General features: G+C 52.5%; 1 protein-coding gene across 1 annotated transcript in view; it reads right to left on the bottom strand.

The window, feature by feature from the left end:
* TG (thyroglobulin) overlaps positions 1–13,740 on the bottom strand; it is a 231,540-nt gene that overhangs the window by 86,574 nt on the left and 131,226 nt on the right. The window contains exon 42 of the mRNA XM_062189445.1: positions 8,144–8,346. Coding sequence (XP_062045429.1) covers positions 8,144–8,346 — 203 coding nt within the window. The remainder of the gene's footprint in view (positions 1–8,143; positions 8,347–13,740) is intronic.

Below are 13,740 nucleotides of genomic sequence, written 5' to 3' on the forward strand. Positions count from 1 at the left end.
TCATGGCTTACGATGGGTTTGGATCAGGCAAGAGTGACCCAGGGAGCTCATGTTCAGCAGGCCCTCGGGGGGTGCAAGGGCCGGCTGCACTAAGAAGTGGCTGGGTTCTGCTCATGAAAGGGAGCTGGCGAGTTCCAAACAAGCCTCTCCTCCAGTGTCTTACTCTAAGCAGGGTCTGAGGTCCACAGGGCTACAAACGCAGAGCTCCAGGAAGGAGGAGAGCCTGAGTGACTGCATCCTGTCCCTATCACTGTGAGAGACCAGAGAGACAGAGCTGTCCTGCCCAGGCCCTCCATCCAGATCCTGCCGGGAAGGAAGGAGCAGAATACGTGACTCGTTCCCCTCCGTGTCACGAGGACTCTGGGGGAGGAAGGCGTGTGCTGTGGTGTCCCCTGCCATGGGAGAAGCCCGGCTACTCCCGCCAGCATTCCGCAGATCCCAGCTCACCCCAGCTGCGGTGTGCAGCCACGCCTTCACGTGGCCCTGTGTCCCAGCAGGCCCCAGGCATTTGTGCATGGGGACATCTGTGGTCTTGGCAATCATGGAGGGCTGTGTCAAGGGGACCAGTCAGCGTGTGGGAGATGAATGTAACCTGGGGACTCCGCCTCCCACCGCGAGGCCAGCTGCTGGCCAGAGCTGCCTCCAGATGCCTGCACAGCATCTTGGGCCTTGTTTCCCACTGTGGGAAACGTGACTGAGACACCGGGGAAGCACTCGGAGGGACTTCTCAGTGGGAAGCATTACACTGTATTAAAGCCCGTATTTATTCCCGATGAAAATAAACCTAATGCATAGTTAAGCCTTGGAAAGCGGGGAGAGTGTCTGGGGTGAGGTGGGAGGGAGGGTCAGGAGCCCTGTGGGTTTGGGATTTTCAAGTCAGGGCCAGCTGGACAGAGGGGCACAACTTCTCCAACACACAGGAGACTGGCAGGAGGCACAGGCTGTGGGAGGCTTGAGGGCAACCTCGCACACTGGACAGCACATCCTGAGTGATGGCCATGACAATTCTGCGTCTCCCCTAGACTCTTCACACCACCTGTGACACCCGCCCTGTCCATTCTTCCCAGAGATTCCTGGGACCAGTGCTTTTCAGACTCTGCTCTAGGTGCCGGGCTGCAGCGATGAAAGCCACAGGAGGCTTCTGGGACACGGCGCTGATGTCACCAAGAAACGAGAAGCTGTCCCACAGGAGTGAGTGCGGCGCAGGAAATGGCGGGGTTCCATCCGAGGGTGCCCAGGAGGGGCTCCGAGGAGAGGCCTGAGAGGCGGCTACAAGCAGGCATGCAAAGACCGGGAAGTGTGCTGGAGGCTGTGGGCACAGCATGGCGTCCCTACAGGCAGAGCGAGAGCGCAGGCTGAGGGTCTGCAGGAAGAGGAGTGGCCAGGGCTGATGGAGGCGGAGGAGTTGGGGAGAGGAGGCAGACAGACAGGTCCGGCAGGGCCTTCGCTAGAGGGCAAGGGCAGGGCGTTGGGGTCCACGCTAAAAGAGATGGAAGCCCTCAGCAGGGGAGTGACCTTCTCACTCACGGGCTAGCTTTAAAAGGGTCACATCAGCTGCCGGGTGGCAGACGGGGTCTATGCACACAGCTCTGTGCTGTCTACTTGCTATAGCCTTAAAGCAAAGGACGCAGAGGGTTTGAAGATAAAGCCACGGGAAATCTGAGCAAAAGGAAAACGTGTTGTATTCTGAGGCCACATGGAATTCAAGGGGGAAATAAATTACATAGGAGCAGAGAGCTACTGCAAAAGGAACCATACATTAAGACAATGTAACGGCTGCCATCTAGGTTAATCAACAGTTTCAAAATGTATCACACAACTATTACAGAAAGAAACAGCTATATAATCTTATTTGGAGATTTCAACACACAACTACCAGAAACTGATGGATTAAGCAGAGGCACACAAACAGCTAGATTTTGACAACACCATTTAACTTTGCTGCCCACGAATGGAGAAGACATTATGTCACTGTGGCTGTCCTGATACATTTCAGAGTCAGCCTCTTCCCATTCAATCTCTCTGACAATAATGAAATAAAATTGCAAATAGATTTGTAAAAGGATGGAAAAAAATTCTATGAATCTAAAACCCAAAAAACTTAAAATCCTTCTGTTGAGAAGAAAATGACAGAATAAACACTTAGAAACAAATGATCTAAGGCTGCTTTTCGAATTGTGAGAGCCATAGCTGGTAACATCACAGGCAGGGAGTCGGCTGATTAAAATACACTGATCCAAGAACAAAGACGGGAAGGCAATGATGTCAGCCTTCAACTCCAGAAGCTTAAAGAACAAGGAGAAAGTGGAGGAGAGTCACAAAGGGAGGGCGTCAGTGAGGCCGGGTTCTCAAAACACAGCCACTGAGAAGCCAGAGGAGAACCGTGAAGACGTGGCCTGAGCAGTAGGAGTAATACGACAGACAAAACACAAACAAGCATGGCCACGAGCGCCGAAGGCAGAACAGCAAGCAAATGCGCTTCTGCTCCTACCAGCCTGCAGGGGAGAGTGCCCCAAAGCCCTAAGACAGCCTGGGATGGCTCCTCCCTCCCCTCCCCTCCCTGCTGTCTGGAACCCAGGCAAGCAGCCCATATGCAGCTCTGCAGAGCGGGGAGCTGAGAGCAAGGCCCTAAGGAACGACAGAGCCACTGAGAACAAACCAGGGCCCTGAGCAACAGCTGGGCACCTCTTACTTGGGAAATGACAGCAGAAAAAGAGAGAAAAAGCTTCTTCGCTCCATGAGCTCTTCAGTGGTAGGGCTCTCTGTTAACGGTATCTATAACTGCCCCAACACTTACAGAACTAACCCTGCCATTATTTGCCAATGATGAAGTATCTTCATAGAAAATTCAATGAAACCAACAGGCAAGACTTTAGAAGTGATGAGAGATCAGCCAGTTGCTAAGTCAACTTACTCTTCTGTGGAAAAATTACAGTAATTTGCTAAACCAAGCCATTCCCAGAGCTGGAAAACACAGCGGAAACTAAATCACCATCCACAAAACCAACCAAGCGACAGCATACGGAGGAATGTGCCTCGCAACCTTCACGTGTAAGGGTTCAAAACTAGGAGAAGACCCAAGGAGGAAAACATTCTATGCTCGTGGTTATGGGGTTAACCAGATGTATGGCTGCAAGTCGGAACATCAAAAACACAGGGCTTTTTTTTTTCCCCTAAAATTAAACAAAAAAATTCCACGAAACTAATCTTATAGTCCCAGAAGTAATATTAGAAAAAATTAACTTATTCTAAAGTACATACGGAAGCCTCAGAGCCCATGAACAGCTAGGGTAATTTTGAGCCAAATAAGCCTAAGGGAGGCGCTCACACTAGGAAAGCTATTGCCCAAACAACAGAAAATAGTGTTCTGGCCCCCAACCACCGCCTTCCTGCCTTCCTCCACCTCAGTTTAATGGAATGCGGCATGGTCTCAGGCACCCTTTGTGAACCAGGGGCTCTCTGAGCGTTAAGGAACTGCTAGGAGAATTACACTTCCATCAGGGTGACAAGCAACTCACAGAAGTGAAATAAGAAATGTCAGAAAAATGCCAAGGCTGTAAGATAAGACAGAATTCCTGAGAACTGCTCCCCGAAGTGCTGTGGCCTTTGGATCTGCTTGTCCCAGCTGAGACCCCTGCTGAGATGTCATTGCTAATGCGATGACAGCAGCATGAGGTGGCAGGGACTTTCAGAGGTGTTTGGGTCCGGGGCTCTTCTGTCACGAAGGGACTGGTGTAGTTCCCAGGGGTGGGTGAGTTGTCCCGATGTGGGTGTTACAGCTGCCTCTGCCCTGCTCTGCTTGCACAGTCTTGCCTTCTGCTTTCCGGCCACACGTGGAGCAGGCTGGAGGCCCTCGCAGGAAGCTGAGCAGATGCCAGGGCCCTGACCTTACATTTTTCAGCCCTCATGACTCAAAATCAACCCCTTGTCTTTCTATAAAGTGCCAAGCCGCTGGCCTCCTATCACAGCAAAACACAGACTGAGGCAGGGAGTCTCTTCACTAAGGTGACCTTCCCTCTGCTCTGAGAACAGGAGGAAGGGCTGGAGGCCTGGGAACTCAGCTGAGCCCAGGGGCAGATCCAAGGATGGTCCAGGCGGACACTGCACGTGCTGCCCACAGTGCAGACTCAAAGGTGTGGCGTTTCCTAGGAATGCTGCAACCAGTGAGCCTGGAGTGTGGGATTCCAGCGGGAATGGAGGTGGAAAGGGGACAGGAAAGCCTAGGTTGAGGCCAGGGGTTCACCCCAAGGACTGTGGAATTGAAGCAACGTCGAAGGACAGCGAGGGTCCCGGAGTCAAACCACAGAGGACATGACCCCAAAGTCTTCTCTTAAAACTGAGCCCACAAGGTGTGTGTATGACAAGTCACCCTTCAGCCTGTGCCCCGTCCCCCAGGTCCAGGGAAGCATTCTGGGACTTGCTTTAGTTTGGAGTTGCCGTCCCTTGTGCGGGAGGTGGGGAGCTTAGATTTCTCGAGTTCCTGTGGTGTGCAGGACACTGCAAACTCTAAGTATGGCAGCTTGTTGTGACCTCGGGAGACGGAACCCCCTGCTTTGATTTCACAGGTGGAGGATGCAAGGTGGAAGGTTTGTCCAAAGCCAGACAGGACTCTCTGATCGTAGGCCTGAGAGAACCCTGGGAGAACCCCAAGTTCCTGAAGAAGCAGTCTCATGTCTTTAGGTTCTGCTCTCTGCCCAGAGTTCCCTGCTGTGTGCTCTTTGGCAGGTCACGGAGCCCCTGTGCCACTCAGATTTCTTACCTCTGGACTGAAAAGGGAGTAATGGCCACATGCCAGTCAAAGTGAGGATCTGGGAGATAAGATACGGAAGCACTCTGAGGACCCAAATGTACTGAACAAACATAGATCAATAATCATCAGTCAAGAAATTCCTCTTGACTGATGGTGTCTCAACAGCTCCTGCCCCAAGATTCACAGAGACTTCAGATTCTACTCTCGGATAAACTGCCAACTGACACTCATTCCCCAAACATCTGCCAGGGAAGAGCACATTTAATAACCGCTAATATACTGAAGTATTTTTGTCCTTTCATTCCCAAGTAATTTCACATGCATCCCAAGGGCTGCCGGGAGCAGTTGGGAAAGCTGCTTCCAAATGACTCAAACAGACGGGAGGATTTATTTTTAAATACACTGCCATTTGTTAAAACAGATTAGTTTTTGAAATTCCCCAAACACCTAAACCCTGAAAAAGAAAAATCTGCCTTCTGGGCCTTTTGGAAGATGCTTCTGGCATCTTCTGGGTCCTAGTGAGTGCCTCACTTCTAAGAGGACTCTGGAGAAATGCCTCCAGGATTAGCTCAACACCAAGGTCTGTTGTCAACACCACAAACTGGAGATGTTTGGGCTCAAACCTCTTGCCACTAAGATGGACCCACTTCAGAGGGCCAGATGGGAAAACACAAGGGGAGGGAGAAGACGCTGGAATGTCTGAATGCTGCCACGTGCACGCGCCCATTTGCTGCCCTGCTGGCCGTGTTACCTGGAGAGCGTCTACTTACTGTCAGATTGCTGGGTGGGGTCCTCTGGGCCCTGTGGAGAGCAGCAAGGCATGCTGGCGCCTGCTCTGCTGCAGTTTAAGGTCCATGAGGGAGGCCAAGGAGGCCCCAGGCGTTATTACTCACTAGTGGATACCACGATAAATGCTGTGCAGGAGCACAGAAGTCCAGAAGACTTCTCCTCCTAGCAGGTGCTAGGATGTGGATATGGGGTGAGCATGTCCCCAGAGGCTCAGGCGTTGCAAGTGTGGTGCCCAGGATGGCACTGTGAGAGGTGGTGGGGCGTGGAGGCGGGCCCTCTGACAGCTAGGTGTTGGGGATGGCGTCCTCGGAAGGGATTCAGTACCTGTGGGACTCTGAGTTGGTGCCCCGGAGAGGACTGCTGTAAAGGAAGCTGACCTCTCCCTACACTCTGACTTCCTGTCCCACCACGACTCTCCCTCTGGGTGCTGTGACGTCATCCATCACGGGGTCTTCCCAGAGCCCAGCCAGTCCAATGCCATGCCTCCAGGCAGAGTAAACCTCTTTTCCTTACGTGGTCCCTAGCCTCAGGTGTCTTGCTTTGGTTACAGAAAATGGACCAATACATCACATAAAGAGGAGAATGGGAGAAAGTCTTCCACGCAAAGAACACTTCCTATGCAAGGGGCCTTCAAAAAGTCCATGGGAAATGCCTGTTATGAAAAAATCTACATGTGGATTTCAATAAAAAGTCTGCATCAAAATAAACTTACCTTTCAATTCCATTTTCCATTCACTTTGTGAAATACTCTTGTATAAGGCACAACACAGTACGGTCCCCAAGGGACACGACTGGGTCCTGTGGCTGAAGGAGAGGGATGGAGTGGCAGGTGGCACTGCCTGCTGTTGGAAATGGTGACAACGCTGACCTCAGCTAAGTTATGCCCAAAGAAGACACTTCTCCCACCTCCTTCAAATCAAGTGCTTGAACCCCAGAGGCTGTGCAAGGCTGGGTGCAGCTAAATGGCCTTGGACTTGCTGGCCAGTCACTCAGGAACTCAGTTCATGGGTTGGCCTCAGCAGTTCTCCATCTTTCCTCCGTTTAGGTTCCTTTCCAGTCTCCTAATTGCTTCCTTGATCTCCGGTGTTGCCCCTCTTAAATTCACTTTTTACCCAGCCCTACGAGCAGTGGTCCTGAAGTGTAGCTATAAGCTTCTTGCTTAAAAATCATTTGCTGCAGAGCAATGTTCTAGCAGTACTGTTTACAATAGCCAAGTGGTAGACACACCTCATGTGCCCGTCAACAGATGAATGTGTGCACAAAGTAAGGTCCATATGCAGAATGGAACAGTATTCAACCTTAAGAAGGAAGGAGATTCTGATCCGTGCTACCCCAGGCATGAACCTTGAAGATGTTATTCCAAGTGAAGTAAGCCAGACACAAAATGTTAAATACCGTATGATTCCATTTACATGAGGTACCCAGAATGAGCAAATTCGTAGAGACCAAAGAAGAAGAGGTTAACAGGGGCTTCAGTCATTGGGAGAATGGAAAGTAATGTTTCATTGGTACAGGCTTTCTGTTTGGGACGACGGGAAAGTTCTGGCAATGGACAGTGGTGATGGTTGCACAACCCTGGAAATGTACTTAATGCTACTAAACTAGACACTTACAATGGTTAAAATCCCTGGCTGGAAACAAACAGTGAGCAGTGAGCAGTCATTGAGCAATGAATCTCCCTCTCTCAGGGTAACAATCCAAGTGTTCGGGGCAGGAGTCCCTGTGCCTCTGTGCCTGCACACACTGGCTGCCAGGACTCCGGCCCTCAATCTTCTTTCCCGGGACTCAGCTGAGAGTGAATGCCTCCACAGCATTCATCATGTAGCTACGCCATTCCAGCTCCAGGGAAACATTCTTCCATACCCCCTTCCTTCTCCGACACTGGGCTGGGACCTTCTCTGTGACCCATCCTAAGATCCTCTTTTAAATTACCCACTTTAAGTGTCTGTCCCCAGCACTCGGTGACTACATACTTCCCAAGCCCGGTGGCATGTAGCATTTATCATGGCTTGCCAGAATCTAACACAGCACACCTGGCACAAATTAGATACTCAGTAAAATCAGGAGCTAATCAAGGACAGAACAATGGATCCCAGGCCATCCAGGTGATTTTTTCCATCCTAATTACTGCCATCATCAAGATCACTGTATTATCAGCATCACTGTCATTGTCACCATCACTTCCATCCTCAAAATCACCATCACCACCATCATCATCATCACCATCACCATTATGATCAACGGCATCATCACCATCATCATCATTTAGCAGGCACTGCAGACCATCCGGTCCATCCAGTAGGTTCCTGCCTGGTTAGTTCTAGTCTTTGCCTCCATTCAGACCACTAAATCCTAACGAGGCACTCCCAGGAAACAGACATTCCAACCTCTAGGAGTCATAGCACTTTAGACCCCACTCCACGTAGTCAGGGGAGCTTCAGCATCCTGGAGGCACAGAGCCTGGAGAGATGGCCACAAGCAGGATCCACAGCACAAAGGCTAAGGGAAATCCAACAACTAAAGCCAACTGGTCTCAAGGGGCAGAGGAGAGGAGCTGGTTCACCCAAATCTGCAGTAAGACTGAAGAGAGAACCTGTAACTCACCATCAGCACAGCTCTCCGGAAGAGTCTGGAGTCCTTGGTACCGGTTGTGAGAAGGTGGATGCTGGCCACATCAGCTCCACCTCGGTCTGCTGCCAGGGATACGCGCCGAGGGTCCCCACCAAAGGCTCCGATGTAAGTCTGCACCCAGCTCAGAGCTGCCACCTGGTCCAGCAGCCCCCAGTTGCCAGTCAGTTCGCCAGATCCTTCAGAAAACAAGAAAGCCTTTTGTGATTTTGCACAACCTTGGATTTAATAATCGTGGTGCTATCTACACCAGGCACATGGCTCCTGCAGGGGCCCTGGGTTCCTATCCCCACAGGTCAGCACTGTGGGTTCCAAACAGTCAGTGGCAATGGGAAGAATGTGGCCTTCCGACCCAAACACACTTCAATCCCAGCTTCAGCCAGCACTAGCTGGGAGTCCTTGCCCATGTCCCTGCGCTCTCCAGGCTCTGCTTCCCCACTGGCAGACAAGGGCAGTTGCTGGGAGGCTGGTAGATCACAGCCATGCGTGTTCAGCCCCACCACCCAGCTCAGCACGTCTGCTGGGAAGGAGGTGATCCTGTCCCATGTTGACTCTGCAATGGCTTCCATGACAAAAGCCAGCCCAGGGTAGAGCCCTGGATTCCATTCCTCCCCACCGTCCCATCTGCTGCGGCCTTCAACAGCACACACAGACCTGATCTCCCTTGCCTTTCTCATAAAGTTCAATACTGAAAACACAGCACTGTTTTTTAAATGAAATGATTGAGACATAAAAAGAGCAAAGCACAATTGTGCTCTTCTCCTTGGCTTTTTAGGACACTCCATGACCGCACCCCCTGGTGGACCCCTGAATTCAGGGGGTCATTTTCCAGCTGACTACACTGACTCCATTAACTCCTCCATCACACCTTGAAAGAGCACACCTCATTCTGATCTCATCCGAGGTCCACATGCTTTTCTGGCTGTGCCAGGAAACCTCATCAGACTCCACAGCTTCATCAACAACCACACACGGGTGACTCTAGGGTGCAGATCAACTGCACAGACTGCCCCCACACCCTGGACTGCTCGCAGTTCTCCACCACGCACCAAAGTTATAATGAACAGGCTTCAGTTCCTAGCAAGAAACTGCTCACAGTTTCCCTATTTCCCAAATAGAAAAAACAACAACAAAAAAGCTTGCACCCGAATTCCCAACCTCGCATTCTCCGAGCTGAAGAGCACACCAGCTCAGGGTGCAAGAAAGACATAACGAGTCTTGCAGCCACGGAGGCTTCTGGAATTTCTTCAAGTGCTTCTCATGTTTTGGGTCTGGTGAAGCCATTGGCACAGCACGGTCCTCGCTGCGGCCTTTTCGGCACTGTGTGTGTGCTCCACTTGTCAGGGTGAACGTGTTTGTTTCCCTCAAGGCCCTAGGCAGCCCAGGAAAGCAGGGCGCCAGCTGAGCAGAGCAAGCCCTGTAAGTCTGCGACATGACCTCCACGGCCTGCATTTCCAGCAACAACAAATGGAGATGTCGCTGCCTCTCACTTGCTCTATCTCAGCGTCCCCACTGCATGGCAACTTGGGAAGCAAATCCTAACTCACAATCAAAACTCTCTGTCCTAACTTACAACCCATGTCAACAGATATTTGTGGAAAAATCTCTAAGATGTGCACTGTAAAATTTGAGTGCTCTTTGTTGTGGAGCTTTCTCTGCTCCGGAAGCCTGAGGAACTGCCTCGTCACTACTGCATGAAGTCGGAACTTCTCGGTTTTCAGGCCCCTGGGATGTGCACTCATCCTGTCTCTTTGGTTTGGGTTCCCAGCACTGCCCAGGGGCCGCTCATCACATCCATGCTTGTTCTGCATTCGCTGTGTACTGAGCTCCGGTTCCTTGCATCCTCAGGGTCCTGCACTGGTCTCACCTCCCCAGTCCTGTCACACGCACTGTGCCTCTACTCATGAGCCCGCTGCTTGGCCCCAGAGGCAGGACACTGCAGAGGGCTGTGCCCCGCTGGCCAGGCGCTTCAGCCACTGGGGGCACAGACGTGAGTGTGAGATTCCTGGACCTAGTGCTGACACCCTTCTCCACCCATCCCAGTGCTCTACTCTGCCCTGCACCACCAGTCTCCTACGCTCTGCTCAGGACCATTCCACAAGCTGGTTCTCACCTGCCCATTCTACTTCCTCAACCATCTGACAGAAGACCCTTAGCAAAACCCAGTCTTGGCAATGGGCACCAATGGAAGGCAGCAGACACGGTGCTGAGTGCTGTGTGAGACCCTGGTGTGCTTCCATTTTCCCTGTCTGTGAAATGGGGATTTTACCAGAACCTGCCTCATGTGGCTGTTACAATGATCAAATCAGTTAACATCTGTAAAGGGGGCAGAACTCCTCCGCCTGGCACAAGGCATTAAAGAGGATTTTAAATAAAATGAAACAGGTGTAGTTCTAGCACCACCTCAGCAAGGCCCTTAGCAAGTCCAGGCCTGTGCACCTGTGACCGGGTGCCCCTGGGGCAGGGTCCGTGCCTGTTCCTCTGTTCAGGGAGCCCAGCAGACCCTCTGGGGTGCGGGAGGGGGAAGTAGAGCCGAGTGTCCAAGGACGATGAGGTCATGGCTGTGTGTGGTTACTGGTGGCTTCCTGGTCTGCTGTCTGGCTCCCTGGCCAAAGAACACTTCCTCTGCTCCTGTGTGCCTGCTAGCCACCCCTCCCACTCTGTCCCTGTGTGCCGCCGCCCCCATCACTGTCATGCTTTGCCAGACAGAACGTGTCACATTACAGGGTGCTGTTGCTCCCAGGATCTGTCTCCATGATGGGATCCAAGCTCACAGAAATGGCCCCCTCCCTTGGCCCACCACCCACCCTCTCACTTCCTTTCCAACTGCTCATGGCAACAGGAGCAAGGCTCCCGGAAATGCTGGACTTGGCTTGTCTTGTCTCTCAGAGAGCACAAGTTTGTGCAGGCAGCTGAGGCCCAGCAGGAGTGGCTATGCTCATCTGTCCATCTCTGGAGGAATGTTCCACTCTGCAAGGCCATGCACCTGACTCGGCAAGGGACAGGGGCCCCTGCTGCAACCTGGAGGCAGCTCTGTGGCCAGAGGCTAGCCAGGAAATGAGGATGACACAGGCACGGCCTGCCAGAGCCCTTGCCTCGGACAAGGGGGGATCAGCGGGTGAGCTCAGGTGCCAGGCACGGTTCTAGGGCCACGTTCTGTGCTTGTCTTCCACATACCTTATCTCATATATGCCACCTTGCAAATCTCAGCAGCTTCCCCTGACAGAGGGGCAGCTGTGATGAGGGAGGGAGGGAGGGAGGGAGGGAGGGTGCTGCGATGTTACAGGCCCACAGAGTGAAGCCACTACCCTTAGACCCTGTCCTGTTCGAAAGCAGGACGCTAGGCTGAGACCATGGGCACTCAGAGCAGCCCAGCCTTTCCAAATATACGCTCTGAGCTGTGCTTTTCAACTGTTCAGAAGGAAAAAGGAGGGCCACATTAGACAGAGCACAAGGGTGTCAGAGGGCGATATACCCACTCTGCGGGGTATTGAGGGTGTGCACGGGACAGGGTGCAGTTGGCAAAACCTACGGAATCAACAACAGGAGGAGAGACCCCTAATGGCAACTGTGGACTTGAGTGACTGGCGAGGGGTCGCTGCAGCTCCCTAGGTGTAACAGATGCGCCACCAAGAGCATGGTGGCAATAGTAGGGCAGGCTGGGGGAAGGGCACGGGGCGCGCACGGCACAGGGACTCCATGCTTGCTGCTTAGTTTCTCTGTAAACTGAACACCACTCTGGATCCTAAAAATCCAGTAAGTGGACACAATAAACAGAAAAGGAGATGGCTGCCGCCCGTGTCTCAGGCTGCCGGGAGGAATAAGTGGTCGGAAGCCGCCCCCGGGAGTGTCCTGCCGGCTGCACACGCCTGCTTCCTGCTGGCTTCCACAGCCCGTGCAGCTGCTGCTCTGCACAAGTCTGGTTGCCAAACTGGCCCGCAGCAGTCCGGGGTGGCTCATGGGCACTCAGGGAGCCTGTGCCGTGGCTCTGCCGCTCCTCTGCCCACTGCCCTGCTCCTGTGCCTCGGCTTCCTGGTTATCTGGTAAGGATGCCAATGGCTGTGCGCCTCTCCCTGGGCTGACTCTCAGGAAAGCCCCAGGCAAGAGCCCAGAGGGCATGCAAGGAGGCCTGATAATACAGCAAAGAAACGTGACCAAACAAGTGCCGAACACCAACCCTGATCTGTGTAACCGAAGAACAAGAAGCCCAAAGGGCCTTTCTAGGCATGGAAGGAGCAGGCTAAAGCATAGTCCTCCTTGTCATTGTTTGACTGCCACTTGGGACTGGGTGATTGGCCTCCTGTATGGCTCCAAGCCTTCTTATTTCATCAATGAAATGGGCCCACAGTGTTGGTTCCTGAAAAACACCCTGTAAGTGTAACTTCTCTTCTCTCGAGCTGATGGTTTTTCCATTGAGCAACATGAACAGGCAGCATTGGTACATCAGGAAGGAGGGGGCTGGATGTTCTGGAAGCTTCTATCACCCCCCCATCCCCCCCCCCACAGTCTGCCCCTGCTGGCAGCCAAAATGAGTTTCCCTTTCCAGAAGCACAGGGCTCTAAACAAGATTACTCTTTGTGCAATCGTCACCTCCTGCCCCTCGGGGATGGACAGAGGACATACGGAAACTTGCTCACTTCTGTCTAGAAATGCCCCGAGCCAGAAAGCCAGCCATGGCTGGGAAAACCTCCACAGCCCAGGGTTCAACAGGATCTGATTTCACCCCCTTTTCAGGGAAGGGACCTAGTGGTTTAACAAATCCTTGTCAATCTTGCGTTTGGGAAAAGGGAGCCCAGCAGAGCTTTCTTTAAAGGAAAGTAAACTTGCCTGGGAATAACCTTTAATGTTCACCTAAATCTTTCACAAAACCCAGCTACCACATTTGCTTCTCACCACCATCTGGGATCTGTCAGATAGGGTGCAAAGCAGAAAGCGGAAGCCACGGGCAGCGCCTGCCCCCATAATGGGAACTCTGCTGTCTGCCTATCATCCACATCTCCCACGCTGGCCTTGGGTTGCATTTCACCCCAACTCACTGCCTGTCCCTTGCAATACTGAAGGGCTTCATGGAACCTGAGGCTCACGCTGCATGGTCTACTGGGCCCCCCTGCCCCCACACTCACACAGGACCCTGCTCACATACATTCCAGCGCTATCTGTCATTCTGGCCACACTGCCACCACCTCCCATCCATGCTTAGCACATCAGATAGTCCAGGAGGTGAAGGAGACCTTTGGAAAACAGGGGGAAGCTCAGTCCCTTTTTCAAGGACTTTAAACCTACTACCGTCTCTAAAACTTTCCCCACATACCATGTATTGTCTCACTCGAGTCTCACTGTAACTTTGGAAACTGAGTAGAATCATCCCCACATTACACAGGAGAAAGCGGAGACTGGGAGAACGGAAGGTTTCTTTTTGTTTTTGTTTTTGTCTTAGGTCACACGGCCCATGAATGGCAGGGCTGCCACTGAACCCTCAGATTCTGAGGCCAGTGCCCCTGCCCACTGTAGCTGCTGCCTGATGCTTCCTCCATGCTTGCTGGTGGCTGGAGGGGAGGCAAAGCTGTGGCCGG

The sequence above is a fragment of the Lepus europaeus genome, chromosome 4 (genome assembly GCF_033115175.1).
Source record: "Lepus europaeus isolate LE1 chromosome 4, mLepTim1.pri, whole genome shotgun sequence".
Taxonomy (NCBI): Eukaryota; Metazoa; Chordata; class Mammalia; order Lagomorpha; family Leporidae; genus Lepus; species Lepus europaeus.